Genomic DNA, 19163 nt, shown 5'->3' on the forward strand with positions numbered 1-19163 from the left:
CCCAAGAGTCAGAGGTAGGGAAACTAGTGTAGTGGCGAAATCCTATGTAGAAGAGAAACCTATACAGGGGTGAAATCCTATGTAAAACTAGAGAAAGAGGATAGGGATTAGAAGGCCTCTAGACAGCAGAATATTGAGTAAAAGTATTTATGCACGAAGAGTTCACCATCTACTTTTGTGCAGTGCAGTATAAAAAAGCAATACCCATAGTGGATGTACACAAGCAAGGTGTATTGTGTTGTAAGGAAAACTACCTCTTATAGGGCAAAGCCATGATGACATTAAAGGCGTAGGTAGGCATACAGCTTTGATAATTTATTTCTGTCGTATTGATGATGTCGTATTGATGGCGTCATATTGACGACACATTTGGGCACAATTTCAGCCTGATCCGAGCCCTCATTGATTATAAAATTTAAGTTAAATACTTCACAAAATATAAAACATAATGTCAAACAAAATGTGTGGAAGTACTAAGTTGGCCTATTGGCAGCATGCACAAGACATTTGGATCGGTCCAGCAGTTGGCAAGATTAGCTCCGGACAAACACACAGACAGACAGACCATTTTATAGACAGTGTTCTACAGAGCCATGCCGTAAAAACATGGTCTTCCTGCGTCATCGGTGTGTGAATGGGTGTGTGTTTGGAGAAAGGCGCAATATATAAATGTATCATTTATCATTTGATTTACCATGGCCTGTACTTGGGACAGGCTCCCAAGGAGGCCTACAGTACGTTACAGAGATGTGGCTTTCATGTGGATCAAACGTCATGTTGATGACATCAACATGACGTTAGCTATGCGCCTCTCCTTTGACTTCCAGTATAACATTAAAGTTTTATTCAAAGTTCAAATAAAATTCAAAAAGTATAAAACATGAGAAAAATATTTGGGGAGTTACTTTCACTTCCTGCCCCTCTTCTAGATGGCTCGGCCCCTCCAGTGGCAAAAACGTATTAAATCAGTGACTGGGTTTCATCCGTAGCTATAAATTACACATTTTATAGGATTTCTTTTGGAACAGAGTGCAGTATAAAAATGCAAAACCCATAATGGATATTTTTTATTACATTAAAAATATCCTTATTAAAACTGACACTGGGTTTGGCATCAGTATAGCTACTGTATAAATTATCAATTACAGTAACCTTTTACTGTACAGTAATGACAAACCCATTATGTGGTATTCCATATTTCATCAGTAAAGAAAACACCTGCTGTATAATGAGGACATAATGAATAACCAAGAACCATGAGAGGGTTCCTGTTGCTGTTCTCATTGCAATTATGGTCACTGTAGGTCAGAGTGATGTATAATCTAAACTGGGAGAAAACAACACTATTTGTACAGTAGGCATAATTTCACACATCTAACCTAATATTTTTGCTCAAAGACGGAAATTGTCTTTGTCTCAAAGCTATGCCCAATTTGTGTGATCTAAATTGACCAAAGACTAACTTTGAATACCTCAGCATTAGCAAACTGTCTAAGAAGCCTGGGAAAAGATCATTTTTCAACCATTTATAAAAGTTGCATGAGGAATTGGATCCTTGCTTTATCACGCCAGCTCACTTTCACTTTCTTCTTTTTTACAACTTGACTTCGCCGACTTGCTGTTTGAAAAGACATATTATCGCAGAATCCCATTATAAAGTCTGAATTCCTGCATGTTGATGGATATTGCACCCATGTTGCACAGATGAACACCAGCTAACTAGAGCATTCTAACATAGAGTCACTTAACTGTGTTTAAATAATTCACACAAACAATCTCCATGATTGTTGGCTATATGAAACCACACTACAGCCCTGCCTGCCGGTATTGGCGATTAAAAGATCATTAGAACCAACCACCAGTCTCTCAGTCATTCTCGTCATCACAATCACAGCCACACAATCACAGTAAACTTTTGTTCTCTAATGTAGGCCTACATTACAGCCACCATTCAAATCCAATTAAAGCTAAAATGAATACGTTAAAACATGATGACCTGTTCTGCCAGCGCATGCTGATATCAAAGCATGGTCTTAAAGACCCAACCCCCCAATTCCCCCAACATATGCGAAAATAGCAGATCTACAAGCTGTGAGTTTGTAGATCTGATTAGATGTTTTAACCGATCAAACCCTGACTAATTGTATATCAAATAATTGGAAAAGAGTATTCGTATTTCCACCAGTGGATGTGGGGTTTTACATGAGTACTTTGATGCTACTTCCTCTGTGCTCTTGGATCTTTGAATTCAACAGATGTTTACGTGCAAGGTGGAGAGTGCTATAATGTAATTCTGTTTGGATATGTAATCTGTGGACAAACAGCAGATGAGATGACCAGCCCCTGGGAGCAGAGGGGTAGCTCAGACATAGAGGAACCAGTCTGATTAAAGGGCCTTATTTCTCCTCTCCAACAGTAAGCCTCCTGTTGGGGGCAGAAGTGCACTTCTGTCTCTTGTCTCAGAAAAGTGTGTCCTCTGTTTGACTTGTCTAAACACTGCCACTGCTCTGCATGAACGCACTGGTCAATATAATAGCTTTATAAATACTGTGGCCCAGTGAAATCATATCTGTATATTGCTATAAGTGGTCTCATCATCAATACCTGTACTTTCACCAAAGAAAACCTTTACTGATTGCAAAGGAAATGTAAGGCATACACATACTCACATTTCACTGCACACTTACATCAAATTTTATCCATTTTTGTGAGCATGTTGTCCATTTTCGGCCAAGACAATTTGACAGGCTGTTTATTTGGCTTCGACAAAGAAACAAATGGCGTCCACCACCTACATATCATGCAGGAGTTGATACTATAATTATCACACCAGCGTGATCAAACCTGAGAACTACAATTCCTAGTTTGTTTCCATATTGTGTCGGTAGTATTGGCATGAAAATAGCTTTTCATATCCACTGCACACAGAATGTAGGTTATTCTTTATGTGATTTATGCAATTTTTTGGGCCACAAAATAGCTGAATGTGCCTATTGCATTTCTGTATTTATTTTGTTCTTTGTAAGTGCTGATATTGTTGCCATGGGCAACAGCACTAGCACTATCCAAGGCAGCTCTCTGGTGGTTCTCTAAAGAGAGGTTTTCAGGCTTGCTGTTCTCCTTTGGGTGGAATTAAGAAATGTGTTTGGGAGACAACCCAAAATTATGTTCCTGGTATTTTACACTGAGTAAGTGAGCACACTTAAGTGCCACTGACTCTAAGCATTGTTATCTGTTATCCAGCAGAGTATAAGCAACTAAAGGTCTACAATGAAATATGTAGTGTTCATTTAACTATAGCAGTGTAAAAATAGATTAGAGCTAGTTGGTCCAATTTTTACACTCTTAACAGAAGGTTTTACTGTGTAGTTCACACTGGAACCTGGAGTTCTCTGGCACCACCTAAAGGAAGAATTCTAGTACTGCACCACACATGATACAAGAAGTTATATTCATTGCATTCATCTCCATTTGACCTCATGTGATGAATTACACCATCGTATAGCGTGTTTTCTTCAGGTTATGTTAGTCTTATTATTAATACAAACACTTTCACACTAACACTCATTCAAACAAACACACACACACACAAACACACGCACGCACGCACGCACGCACGCACGCACACACGCACACACACACACACACACACACACACACACATACACACAAAACCACCCACACATACACAGAAAATATACAGTTAATGTCTGGCGGGCATCTTTATGTTGAAGGTTATACACTCTCAGAAATGGGGCACTGGGGGCCTCTGCATCCGAATGCCTCTCAAACACCCGTGGTACTCCTTATTTTAATGTAATACCCCATGGTACTCCTTATTCTAATGTAGTACCCATGGTACTCCTTGTTTTATTGTAATACCCCATGGTACTCCTTATTCTAATGCAGTACCCATGGTACTCCTTGTTTTATTGTAATACGTACCCATGGTACTCCTTATTCTAATGTAGTACCCATGGTACTCCTTGTTTTAATGTTGCATCTATGGTACTCCTTATTTTAATGCATGCTGGTGGAGGTTGCTCAAGGTTGTGGACAGTTGGTTCCGTCCTCATGCTGTTAATATTGAACTTTAAAGTATATCACTGGCTGTAACAAGGAGAAAAAGTGAAACGTGACTATCTGTATCTTTTCATAGATCATTCTATATTGCACTAAACCTCCCCCAGGCCCCCTGTGGTCCATAGCACTCCATGTGAAGTATGAACTGAATATAGTTGGCCAGTGGGCACCAGGCAATAGCTTTGAATCTCCTGCAAGCTCATTGTGCTATTCATTGCTTCCATTCTGAAAGCTCTAAAGTAGAGAACAAAATAAATGGTTGGCTGAGACCTCTTTCACTAGCCAGCTGGCTCTCTTTGCTGCCCCCCAAGCCATCGCTGGTGTCTTCTGCCCTGAGAGTTTCTGATTTAAACAGCCATGCAAGACAAATCTTTTGGCCTCCTTGTACTCTGATGAACATTTAGGCTAATCAAATTGTATCCAGTCCAGTGACTTCTGTGTGGAAATGTTGCACATTTAAAATAGGACTGACCTTGGCTCTCGTAATGGATTGATTGAGTTAATCATTGTAGAAAACACACCCAGAAATTAACCAAATGGTAATACACATAGTGTACACAGAAAAGTCACAGTGCTAATTTAACAAATGCAACCAAATGTATATTTGTACGCTCTGAATGGATAAATGAACACTTGAGGATTTACTTACAACAGCTAATGTAACTATTCTTTCATAGTGTAACATGCTTCTACCTCTTACTTCAACACTGAGCTGCAATATACTCAATCTATCAATTCTTCATACACAGCAAATAACGATGAACTATTGCAGAGTTAAAGGTTAAATGTTAATTTAACCCTCAGAGATAAATGAACAGACTGGATTTTACTGAGTAGTTCTTTCGTTGCAAGAGTTAGAATGACATACAGTCCCCAGATCAGTCAAGACCGTTGCCATTTACAACTTGTAGCTTACGCTATGTGGTCAAATGTTTGCACACTCTCTTCAGCTCTTTCAGGTCTAAAGAAAAAGTAGAACATCAAACAAGGAAACGTGTTCACTAGACAATAACACCCTGTGAAGAAAATCAAAGCAAGGAGAAGAAGCCACTCTTCTTCCTGACAGCGGAGAGAGATTTGGGGCAGCGATTTTACAGTATGTACTGTAGGAGGTACCGTATAATTGAGTAGGAGAGATTTCACGGTCTCTGTAAGACATAATGTGCTATGGCTTACTGTGTAAAATGTTCCATCATCCACGGACAGAATATGAAATTGTTGATTGAAATTCTTGTTGATGGCAGAGACAAGGCATCTACAGCAGTGCTCGCCAGCAAACAGGGACTATGTTATGTGCACCATTATTAACAGTGACAGGATGCAGGTGGCCCACAGGGAGCCACCTTGTAAACGCTTCCATGGCGGGACACTTAACTGGACACCGATGGTCCCCTCAACTGAAGCAGCAGCCCTGTCTTCCCTGCTTGCTTCCCTTTTTAACTGCAGGTCTGTTGTTAATCTCTTCCAGTGGATTTGCCCACACTGGAGCAAAAGCTGCATTCCGGATGACTCAAAAACAGTCACTCTGTGAACTGACCCTAATTTTGTTAGCCAAGTTAATCTTGTAATCTAGACTTCTATTTGAGTCTATTAATAAAATGGAAACTGATGTGTATAATCAGCCCCGGATGAATCATGTAAGACGGGCAATGCCATCATCATTATGTGATATACTATATTATGATAAAAAATGTGTCCCATTTTTTGTGAACTGATCGCACAACCAATATCCTGTGGTGAAGCTAAATCCCTTAGGAGGATTACTGTAGAAGATCATGACAATCTAACACAGACATGGGTGTGAACTGTCTGCCAGGGCAATGAATGAATTACTCAGGATCTGCAGTACTACAAAACCATTTCATTTACCTCTAATCACTTATTATTAAGGCGCCATGGTTTCAATTCACACACCCTCCAATTCATTGAATAATAATAGGTTTTAAAATCGCTTAAAATATACATATTACAATAAAAGATTGTCTTTCTTTCTTATATTTCTTATCACTGTAAACACTGTAGTATTGGGCTTTCATTGTACAAGGCAGAACTTGGGAATCCTCAGTCCTGAATTAAGTCATGGAAGTTTGAGTTTGAGAACTCGCATATAGCTCCCATTAAGGTCCAATGAGGAACTTTGGCATAGTACATAGTACAATGACACACACTTGTACATTTATTGGAATAACCTACACCTTTTGAGATGATCATGCCCACATATTTACGTAGAATGGCTTCTATTGCAAATAACTTGCCTAATATTTACCCAGTAGATATTAAAACAATTAAGAATTGACATAACACTGCAAAAACCTTAAAAATTACAAAAGCATATTACCATGTTTTTGTATACAGAGTAAAATCCTCAGTTTTAATGGACCCTTAAGGGTCCATTAACACTCTCAGAGTTAAATTAACACTGAGGATTTTACTGTGTATAGCACATCAGCATCTGCTGCCATCCACAATACACCCACCCTGTCTCCCACTCCCATGTATGTCACTCGTTCATTCGCTCCACATAGAATCACACGCCAAGTTATTCACACCGATGTTTGACAAACTCAATCATTTCCCTCAACCTCGACCATTGCAACATGCTACTCCACGTCTGTTCCTGTCTCCTAAATCCTGTCTCTGACCATAGAAGAAGAAAACCATTGCCATGCAGCGACAGACAGGCGCGCACACACACACATACACACACACACACACACACACACACACACACACACACAGTGCTGTACAGTAAAGCAGCAAGCAGCATCCATCGGACTCACCCTGACAGCTTTGGCATCTTTACGAAGCTGAACACATCCATGTGTGCAGCAGACTGCTGCAGTCAGTCAGGGCTACAAATCTACTATCTACTACTCACTCCAGCTCCATTGTCCCACTGTGTTTAGCAGTAGGGAAATAAATAATGAACAAAACAGAGCTTCCACAAGTCAGGTGGAGAGATTAGTCCTGTTGTCGGGCTTCTGCATGGCTGAGTGATTGCCGTGTCCTCGCTCTCAGTGGTGTAAATCCACAGCCCGTGGAAGAGGATGTGGCAGCTAGCTCAGCATCAGTCTCCCCTGGTTACATCCTTCCAAGCGTGCCTCCGTCAGCCAGCCAGCCGCGCTAAAGCCACCTTCATTTAATTTCCATCGCGGTGGAATCATGAGCGGGAGTCGCGGCACAGTAACAACAGCTTTGAGGAGACGCGGAGAGAGCAAGTGCGAGGGCAGCGAGGGAGGGAGGGAGAGAGAGGGAGGGAGAGCACTGGGACAGAGTGATAGATAGAGATGGAGTGAGTAATACGAAAAGGAGGAGGGTAAGAGATCAATGGGAGGTAAGGGGATGGAATGCACAGTAAAATCTTCAGTGTTGATTTATCCTTTTATAACTCTGAAGGTGTACAAATGTAACCCGGACCCTATACGGCTCCTTTGGGTTACATTTGTACCATCTCAGAGTTAAATGAACACAGAGGATTTTGCTGTGTGGGGACGCTGGGGTTGTAAGGGCACACAGATACTGTGGGTGCTGATGAATGCAGTAAAAAAAACAGCCTTGTCAAAGCCAGAGCCATGCGTTTCTTTTTCAGAATCATAGGATTAAGACTATAAGTGCACTGGTGTCCCTCTTTCAGGGAGCAGGGCGGTGTGGCAGAGTGATGGAGAGAGACACAGAGACAGAGACAGAGACAGTGTGTGTGTGTGTGTGTGTGTGTGTGTGTGTGTGTGTGTGTGTGTGTGTGTGTGTGTGTGTGTGTGTGTGTGTGTGTGTGTGTGTGTGTGTGTGTGTGTGTGTGTGTGTGTGTGTGTGTGTGTGTGTGTGTGTGTGTGTGTGTGTGTGTGTGTGTGTGTGTGTGTGTGTGTGTGTGTGTGCACACGCGCAGAGGGAGAAGTTGGAGAAACAGCAAAGAGGAAGATGGTGACATACTGTACAGTAGCTGCACCTTCTGTAGGATGTCCAGTTGATGATGCACGCAAACATTTGTTGTGACAATCCTTCACCTACTGAAGGTTTACCCTCGAATGAGGCTATTTCATCAAGCTGTTCTTTTAGTGCATATCCTAAACCCAAACTACGATTAAACTCACTAGAGGCTATCCTGTTGCCTTACCACAGCAGAGCAGGGTTGTTAAGATTGCCGTACCCGGCATGAAATTCCAGGGAGGATAATAGGAGCAGAGCATGTGTGATTAATCAATGTCCAGAAGAGAGGAGAAGAGAGGAGAGGAAGGCTGTTGTGATTCATAGCTATTCAGCTCATAAGCTGCACATTATTGGCATGCATCAGGCATCCTTTTTCCTCTGTGATATTTAGATTGTAATTATTTCCATATATTTTCATGTTGTCAAACCTTGTAAATACCTTGCTATTTTATTGTTGGATTTGTCTATGTATATTTGTATGTTGGTCTTATTTAATCCTCTTTCACTTCAGGAATTGAATGAGTGACTTGACTAGAGTATTTGAAAACATTAGCTGACGCACTAGCTCTATCGTCCCCCTTCAAAAGATAAATCACCATGTCTCTTATCCAATAGTGGAAGAATCGCCTGACATTAATCAAAGACTACAGATGAGTCACCTGTGTCAAAAACCACCAAGAACCAATTAGTAGTTTGATACTTCTTCAGGCGCCACAGACAGCTTGATAAAAGGGTCTTCTCGCAGTAATAAAGGCAATTTATTCAGTCACCCTTCCCTGTAATGTGCCAATGACAAATAAACAAATCTGGCATCCAACGTCACAATTCAAACACACTCAAGCCACAGCATTCTCAGTCTCTAGAACACAGTGAAATATTACTACTGATTAAGCCACTAATTCAATTTGTTGTTTTGCCTTATATTTAAGGATAGATAAAACCTGTTCAGCTCTAGAATTGTGGAATTCAGTCACCCAGGAAGGCATAGGCACAAAAGGCATTTCTTCAGTCAATGTTGGTAAACACAGCTACAATACTTAAATGTTCATGTATTGACATCTTAAGCCACTGTTGTGATACCCTTTAGCTGGATGAAAGGGGGTTGATCTGCTTTGTGATTGTTCTCCTTGTGGATGGAGTATGTGATGTAGGCTGACAGAATATCAATCAGTCTCATCAATATAACAATAGTCTATGTCGTAACATTAGCAGGAATAAAAGCAACGATTAGTAGCAACCATTCTTTATTAAAATGGCACAACTTGTTCAGGAGAATGATGAATAATTCAATGTCTCTTTGTTGAGGGAGAGAGGACAGACAGACAGACAGACAGACAGACAGACAGACAGACAGACAGACAGACAGACAGAAACAGAAACAGAAACGGAGAGAGAAAGAGGCACAATAGCGTAGGTCGTCATCTCTACTACAGTGAGCCTCTTGGTTAATTTGCCATCATCATAGAGAGATAAGTAAGATGACTGAGAAGTCAATCTATTTATATAAAACAGATGCATCCTTTTTATATTAAGCATTATAAGCTTGAGAAGTACAGTACTACAAGGAATAATAGGAATAACCAGGCAGAGGGTGTAACAATATAAAAACATGACATGAATAGTTTCACACAGTCACTGTATCATAATACTGTATGTGTAATCGGAGTAATACTACCATACTGTACACACAGATTTGGCCAGTAATTATTGATATAGCATAGCTGAGGACAATTCTATGTTCCTCTAACCACATCTTCTAATAGGAAGAAATTGGAAAAATCCAAGCTACACAAACAACAATGGTATATTACCCACCAGGGGTGCCAGAGAGAGAGAGGGAGGGAACGAGCACCTAAACCAGATGGACCCAAGGACAATGGACTAACAACATCGAGAGTACAGTGCATCTGCAGCAAGAACATGAGGAGCCTGAGGATACACCAGGCCAGGATGAGATGCTTGACAGCGGAAGCGATGACACAGTGCCCAGAGCCTCCTTGTGTCGTCCACATCCACTGCCAGCACTCCACTGGTCGTTCTATTGGCCAATGCACAGAGCCTCCAAATACCATCAGCTACTGTAACTAACTGCAATGCACAAAGCCTCCAGAGCCACCAAGTGCCATCCACATCAGTTGTCTGTGCTCCACTCACCTAACCAAGAATCCAATGGCCCCATCCACAAATATAGCTGCCGTTTGATGAGGACGTAGATAGACCAGATATTGGAAGGGAATGTCATGGGAGTTGTGGACCGCCGGCTGAAAACCATGGCCACCATATACATATACATCGCAGCTAAGGTTCGACCCCTGGCTCCGTGTGGGTTAGTATTGAAGTGTCCTTGAGCAAGACACTTAATTCTTAACAGCTCCCAGTGAGCAGGTTGGTGCCTTGCATGGTTTCCCCTGCTCTTGGTGTGTGAATGTACTGTAATGCTAATGCACACTGTAAGGCGCTATATAAAAGCACCATTTACCATTTTTTAACCATTTAATTCAAGAGGCAGGGCAAGAAAGTAGGAAGCATGTCAAGAATGCCTAGCAGATTTTTGGGCAATCCTCAGGAATGAGCTCCTCCTGACCCTGCAGAGAGCAGACTGACACCAGCTGGAAAAGGAAGTGCAGAGGCCCCCCTCATCATGTTTGGTATATAAGGCAACCACTGATCAGAGCTTTCATGGACGACCAAACGGTGACAACAACAGCAGCTATCTCCGTAGATGGCTGGGCTTGTCACGCAGCCTGAGCAGCATTGGGCTGGATGGGAACAGCAACAAGCTCATGCTCCCATTCAGGGCTGTCACTGAGTAATTCATTGTGGCACGGACATGAGAACACCTGCACTACAGCGGATCGAGAGGTACCAAAGTGTCCCGTGCAGGGATCGCCAAGAGGATGGGGAGGGCGTGGAGGGCAGGCGCGGCAGTCCAGCAGGCAGAAGCTTGGCAGCTATTTGAACTTCTCTTCACTGGCTCCCAGTGAAACAAAATGAATTTAAAGTACTTATTGTTTTTATATCAATGAAGGGCTTAGCTTCTTCCTACATTTTTGTCATGCTCACTGAATATGCACCGAACAGATCCTTTAGATCAGGAGTAGGAAATCTGTAGTGGCTCTTTAGCTCTTCTCCAGTGGCTCCCTCTTGCGTAGGCAAAAACAATTATGTGGAAATGAATAACTATATATTCGCTTTTTTTATTACTTATCATTGTTATGGCCTAAAGTTATTCTTACAGTCTCCAATTGTAAAAACAAAAATGTGTAGCATATACACCAAATATAGGCTGTAGACCTATATTAATAATGTTGATACAGCAGGCTAATTTAGACTTAATAAGCTGTGTTTCATATAAGGCTCAAACAGTTTCTATTTTATTTATTTTGTGGCCAAAAAAAGGTTGCATCGTAAAAGTTGCATCATCAGATAAAGGTCTCCTCAATATCATTATACAAAACATGTAGATCATTGGTGGTGGTCAATACATGTACATGTATCTGACAGTCTTTAGCTGTCTGTATAGGAATGAGAGACTATATTCTGGCCATTTGTCCGCTTGGTTTGGACCTGTGGCCTAGAGGCCAGCATGACTGGCAGAGAATATTAGGATCAGGTCAAATCTAGGGAGATTCTGGCTCAGGCTTTTACCAATAATATCCTACTGCTCTTGCGATCCATAAGCTTCCTCCCCTGCTCTTTTTGAAAACAGCTTATTTCAGGCATTTCACCCTTGCTCTGAAACTTGAAACTCACCAAATATTGCAAGTCCAGACTTTGGATCACATTGCTTGCTTTGGAAAGCTAAAATAAGTAGAGTGTAATAAACACTTTGCTAAGTTCTACAAGTACAAAGAAAGGAATAAACAAACAAACAACATTTTACTAAATATTTTCTAAAATATCAGAATACCATTTTTAATTGTAACCATACATTTAAAAAATAGAGAAGTGCACTCGTCGGAGCACAGATACCCGGGTTGCCCACCCAGGGCTGTGTCAGTCGTGGGGTACAGCCGTCTAGCATGTGTGCCGCCCGTATAGGGTGCAATTGCTTTTGGCGCTGTTTTGTTAAGAGGCCCCTGAATGTGTGATTCAGATTTGGAGCAGATTGGATGGTGCATTTGTGATTGATTGGTGGCAAACCTTGAAAGTCGATTCCTAGCCAATCCGAAAGGAATCTGAAAGATCTGATGGATATGACAGAGACAATTTGTACCGCTTTACGTACGTTTCGGAACAAAATCTGTAGGAGTAGTAGCAGTGTGCAAGTGTGTTGCAAGATGGTGGAAAATCTTGACAGGCAGAAATGGGCGGGACCTAGATGGGGAGTGCGTACAGTTCAATAGTTGTATGGCAAAACATAGTGCCACCATGAATGGCTGATTTAAAATAAATGTGGGCCCATTTGGCCCATTGGAAGTGTGTGTGCAATGTTTCATGCCTATTGGTCCAGCGGACAGACTCATGGGTGTGAAAACATAATCCCCGTCCCCGGCCATTCCAGCCTGGTGGGACCAAAATCGTTTTAAACGCAAAGTGTTACAATGTGCAACACTGTATGGATAACATGCTGCATTTTAGCATGCTGCAGAGCTAAAAGGTCACTCTGTCCGTTTTTAAAAGACTACTGTACCTTCTCATCTTATCTTGGCACCATTACCTCCTGACCCTCAACCAGATGTGTGTCAGCAATCGTCAGAGCAAACTGCACCATCATATAACACCCCCCCCTGTCGCTGTGTTTGTGTACAGTACATTCCACCGTCTTTCTGTTATTATGAGTCACTCAGAATCCATGCTAATCATGGCACTGCTGGCACATTCATGAAATTAAATAGCATTTGGTGCACATTTCCAGAACTAAATTGCATCTTGTCATAGATATTCAATCAACGGTGTGACAAATTGTGATCAGTCATTACTTTGTGTTACAGTACCTGGCTGCAGTATAGCTACTTTATGGCTCTGAAATATTCTGGATTTAAATGACCCGTTTCGATCTACCTGCTGCTCATAAAGTTCAAAGTAAATACTGAGGATAAAATACAGTTATATTATTATGAATAAAACATGTGTGTAGATTTTGTCAAGGCTCTACATCTCAACCAGCAACCAACCTGGGTGCATCGCTGAGAAGATGCAAAGGGTATGGGTTTAATGTTGCTCAACATGTAAATGCGGGTTACTGGTGGTTCAGGTTTGATGCTAATTGTTTTTAATTACTTAATATTTAGTGTGGTTGCCCGAATAGATAGATAAACTTTATTATTCCTAGATAAACTTTATTTTGGCACGCTACTCCTCCCACAGTTTTTTTTTCCCAATTTCGTGCTATATGTCAAAATGACTTCAACGGGAATCGTGCACTTGTACTTTGCTAGAGATTGGTTACATAGTTTAATTGATATTGATTTATTAGTGCATTAAATGTCCCCATCCACTTTAACGGGGAAATGAAAAAACTCCCATTCAAGTATTTTTGTCTCGGAAACTGTAAGGGCTAGAGTTACAAGACTTTGAGGGAAGGCTCATAGTTTATTGCCAAATTATAAAAAAAAATAATGACACCAGTCGGCCACATGGTGGCGCTATAACAGCCCACTTTACCTTTTGGCCTATAACTTTTGAACCGTAGGTTGTAAAATAAAATAATTTTTACTCCTAGATTTCTTGGTTCATAACGCAACTCCCCATATAGGCCACGCCCATTTGCGTCTTCAAAACACCTTTAGCTCCTCCTCCCACATATTTTATCCAAATTTCACCAAAAACGGTACACATGATCTCTGGACCCATGCGATAAACATATCCAAACGGCATTTTGATAGTCCTTACCGTTCGTCCGTAATTGGCTTCCAAAGTTAGTGGGAGGGGCCTGTTTTACAAAGAACGCCAAAAATCACGAACGAAACGTCCAATTAATCCCAAATTTGAATCACATGTCGAGGGTGGTTTACTCAACGAATCCCCAAAAGCATTTCCACTTTGATCCATAGGGGGGGGCACAAATGTGCAAAACGTAACCGTTTGATGCAAGAACATGATTTTTGGGGGGATCAGTTCTCTCAAAAAGAAAAGCAAGTGATCTCAGGAGTGACATGACAATGTCATCGGCCCGCTACATTTGTGGGAGGGGCCTGTTTCTTTAGTGGGAGGGGCCTATTTCCTCAAATCAAAACGGCACGCGTCACGAACGCGGGATCCGATCGGCACAGAATTCGAATCGCACGTCGCGCGGCCTCCGACGGTATTCCTCCAGTCGTATTCCTCGAGTCCAGGCGGCCGCGACCGGCGTCGGCACAACCACACTTTGCAATTTCCCAGAATTGCGACGCGTCTAGTTTCAATTACTGTAAATGTTGTGGGGATAATAGAATGGAATCTGGTTTTCCACTGACAGCTAGAACATATTCAGTATTAGCGGAAAGAGCAATCACAAAGCTAATTACTACACAGTTTCATCAATCAATCAATCAATCAATCAATCAATCAATCAATCAATCAATCAATCAATCAATCAATCATCAACAACACCCCATTTGTAATGGAGTACATTGATAACCATACAGTATTTTTTTAATGCTATTGTAAAGACATAAAAAAGACAGATTAGTAATACTGTATTCAGATCAAAAGATATGAACTTTCCTATTCAAGTCCCCTATCATCAAGAAGTCTCAACTGAAGACCGTATTGACCTTACATTGATACATCACAATGATGTATCAATGTAATGTAGGCTACTTATTCCAAGTAACTGCCAAGCAATTACTACAATAACCTTTGCCATTGGGTATACACAACAATTGCGAGCAATGAACGACTGATTAATTTGCAAACCAGGGTAAAGAACACACTTTATCTACAGTATAGCCTACTCACTGAATAACAGTGAAGACTCCAAGTTCGTTGTCCTCGTCTTGGTCCATCTCAGTTGACAAGCTTTTGAAGCAGCCCTTGTTTCGATCTTTTAGTTGCTGTTTTTCCCGTGGCCTGCTCTATCAAGTCTGTCTCACTGATGTGGACTCCTGTCCTCTTTCCCTGGGTTCAGAATTTCTCTCTGCACCACGCTTGATTTGGAGTTTCCATAGGCGACTGAGCTAGCCTGACTAAGCCATTCAGTTATCATCACATACCGTGCTCCAAGTGAGGGGGCCAGTACCCCCGGGGAGGAGACCGAGCTTGTCTCTTCTGCCTCAGTAATGAAATAACATCACATTCCGGGCCAGTGCATCAGAAAGCATGGGGGATCAATGTTGAACAGCTGGACTCCAATGGGTGGCTGGGTTGGAGTTAAGGATTCCCCAATGAGGAGAAAAGGCCACACATTTTTGGTCTATTGGGTAGGAATTTACATGTATTGACCTTCGTGTTTCAGCATAGTTTTGCCTGCTGATGGTAATGTATTGTATTGTTCAAAACAGCTCTGCACAAAGTCAAAGTGCTGCATCGGAACTGTTGATCGCAATCCCTGAGCAAGACATTTGAAAAATGGCATGTGTTCTATGATTATCGGAAGCTTAAAATTTAAGCTTGAACCATAATCCAAATTCTATCACTATGTGCCTGCCACCTGTCACCCTGTATAGAGCCATGTCTAAATCCTATAGTCAATGGATTTGTTAGATCTTAACCTAAATGTCACACAATAGCACTCTATTTCCATTTCCCTTTCCTCATATTTTGTATAATATCCGTACCTATTATCATCTTTAGTGCAGTCGGCAGGGTTCGGTTCACATATAGGTAATGAATAAACTATGTAAGTAATATCTAATGTCTAGATTACTGACTGTCGAGAGTATTCTGCCATGAAACCAGGGCATTACTGCATCATGATATTTCACATTGGATTATGCTGTGTAGTTGATTTCATGCATGAATGGTGTATGCAGTCCTTCATTCGTTATGAATTGAGGCACATGTGTTTGCCTCTGCAAGCAAAGGGAACTGATTGCATAACAAACACACCCCATGCTATGCTTGGACGGTGGTCTATGGTCGTCTAGACTAGAGCAACTGGGAGTTTGCTGTCCTGAGAAATGCACAGGTATGGGAACCGCCTGTGGCTCTAATGGAGCTCTGTGATTTCTATAACAACATATCCTTACTGTGTATGTTACTTCTGTATATTCTGCAACTTATCTATTGTACACACTGCAGCCCATAATGTTTCTTGATGTTTTTGCTCTTTTATGGCTTATGGCTCTGCAAATGGACCATATGGACTGAATGGCGCTCAGTGGGGTTAAACACAAACAAAAGTAGATCCCTCTGTGACATAAATACTTGACACGAACCCACCCAGTCATGTGGCCTGACTCTCGCCCTGGGCCACAGTGCACTGCATCAGTGGCCTGTTTTTTCCATGACACATAGGCCACGCCACTTAGCACAGGGATGGGAGGATGTTCAAAGTGCAATAACCCCACGTATACTGTATCGTCACATCTCTAGGATGTTTTGTCAGGACCACCACAATGAAGCCCTGGATTTAGTTAGTAGAATTAAATGCGCTGTGCTGTTTTGTGCACTGCTGTGCTGTGTGTGTGCAAGAATGGTTCATGCCTGGGTACGTATTTAGTTGCATGCAGTGTCGTGCACCAAAAATAGCAGATCTACAAGCTCACAATCCATTGTCTTGTGAGCTTGTGAAGAGGGAAAAAAGGAGGGGGCAAAGTATAGAACCCTGGGGGATGCAGGTCGATGAAGTACCGCATATAGGGTTTACGTGGTTAAAGACTCTGCGTACAATCAAGTGTAACTCAGGCTTCAGTCTTCTCCTCAAAACAATGTGGAGCTACATGCTTCCTCGGAAAATGCTTTTGGAGCTTGATGGCAAAATGAACATACACATTTTGAGCGAAATATTGATCTCTATCTCTCTCAAACACAAAAGAAGCAAACATGCTTGCCACTTGAGGATATATTCATGAGTAAAAACTGCATGCATATTTCATATGTTCCGTATCCAAAAGACTTGGAAACACAAATCAAGGGCAGAGTATACAGTAGGTGATTTACAGTTTATCGTAGTTGTGTGCAAAACATGTTAACCACTTTAAACCCTCTAGTCTAGACTTAGTAAACCGGACCTGAGTTGACTCTGTTCTTGGACCGATTTGTTTCGTCTACACCTAATCTCTTCGCCCATTTTTATTTTGGCTAATGTTCCCCCCCAGAATATAATTTAGATGCTGGGGTTCAAGTGGTTAAGAGAGGAGGAAGTGACTTTCTCATCAGAAGATGACAGAGTTTATGGAGCAGAACAAACAGTGGATGCAGTCATTTGCATAAAATGATGAGAGTAGCTCCATGCAGAACAGGAAAACTGGTATTAACATAACAACAGCTGCTAGAGAAAAGCTCAGCTCCAATAAAGGTTACTAATGTATTTGTAAAATCCGTCGACTTCATTTACTCTAATGATGTGATTTATTTCACTGAGTCAGAATAATAGTGATTATCACTTTTTCTCATGACAGGATAACGTTTGAGAATATGTTATTAATCATAATTAATTAAACAAGATGAAAAACGAATAGCATTCGTTCGCCAAAGAGCTTATGGTCATCTGAAAGTTGTTCTCGCTGTTTAAGCTGAACATAAACTGCTGTGAAATTAATTGCCGTGCTCAGAGAAAACACTGTTTTTCCAGAATCAAATTCATCATGATCATTTCTTAAAAGTGTCTCCAAGCTAAACAGACTTGCCACAACTCCGAAAAGGCAGAAAAACTTCCAAAAACTGTTTAGACTTTACTCATACCATAGACAGGAAGTACACAGAAGTCAATCACAGTCAATGAGATTCCAGGATATCATATTCCTCAAATCAGATAGCAGCTCTCGTGTCAACACACTACAAAAGCTCCTCCCTGCTGCCCTGGGAGGATAGGATTCACAGCATCCAGCAATTATCTGTAACGTGGGAGAAAAATCAATGCGTCCATGGAAAGCTGTAAGGTCACAAACAGATGCTGTCACTTAGAATGAAGCCGGAGCACTGCGGGGCTGCAGGCTGTACTACGAGTCCATAGTTCTGATAGCGATAACATGTTCTGATTCAGAACATTTTACACTTGTAATGCCATGAATCATATTTGATTGAGTGAAATCATTATAAAGTAGACAATTTTCTGAGAATCATTACAGTTTCATTACAGGTTCCGGCATCTAAGGCTTTTGGAATTAAGACTTTAACAGCAACAATCTTCCTGACTGAATAATGTCCTGATCAATTTTATGAAATTACTGTGATCAGAAAGGCCAAACTAGGACATTGTACAGGATGCAAACTGGATTGTTCCAACCCAAAATAGATTATACACTTGTGTACACACAAACGCATGCACGCACGGCGCACACATACACACATACACATACGCACACACACACACACACACACACACACACACACACACACACACACACACACACACACACACACACACACACACACACACACACACACACACACACACACACACACACACACACACACACACACACACACACACACACACATGCACGCACACGAACACACCCACACATTTTGTCAGCCATAATTTGCATTATAAGTAGTAAGTGAGGGGGGGCAGCAATGGCAAACTTACCTCTCCTGCTCTTGGTGCTTGTCCGAGGTACTGTTATCGCAGTTTGCAGTTTCACCTGTATTGTCAATCTCCATGTCTTCTCTCCAAGGCAGGCGCACACACCACCGGAGCTAATGGAGGGCAAGCTCAGAGTGTGCCCTTCATTCTCGTGAAAAGATCTTTGCAATAGGAGGGGAGGACTCCTCGAAACATTGATAGTCTGACGTAAATTCTATCAACGGTAAGGGGATATTGAGAAGAGTGAAAAATCAATAGATAGTGGCCAGTTATGTTTCAAGGATCAGACTGAGTGGAAATGTGAGATGACGTGGCCTTGCACTGGCTCAGGGGCTGCTTCTGTAAGTGGTTAATCAAGATCTTGTCTGACATCTAGATTGCATTTTGTTCTCACCATTACTCCCATTTTCCCCCTCATTATAGGACAGATGTGCTATTGAGTGTGAGGTCCGGTAATCTGTGTAATCACAGCACTCAACAATCGGATCACTTCTGCACTCTCACGTCCTGCTAAATGGACTGAAATATTGTTTTGTCTTAGCAT

The 19163-nt window shown here is 41.5% G+C and overlaps 1 protein-coding gene across 1 annotated transcript in view; it reads right to left on the reverse strand.

Annotated features, from left to right (window-relative positions):
- Positions 1–18704, reverse strand: part of frmpd4 (FERM and PDZ domain containing 4) — a 41645-nt gene extending 22941 nt beyond the window's left edge. Inside the window, exon 1 of the mRNA XM_084083829.1 lies at positions 18623–18704. Coding sequence (XP_083939955.1) covers positions 18623–18696 — 74 coding nt within the window. The 5' untranslated portion in view covers positions 18697–18704. The remainder of the gene's footprint in view (positions 1–18622) is intronic.
- Positions 18705–19163: the final 459 nt, after the last annotated feature.

This window comes from Gymnoscopelus microlampas, assembly GCF_963454915.1.
Source record: "Gymnoscopelus microlampas genome assembly, chromosome: 17".
NCBI lineage: Eukaryota > Metazoa > Chordata > Actinopteri > Myctophiformes > Myctophidae > Gymnoscopelus > Gymnoscopelus microlampas.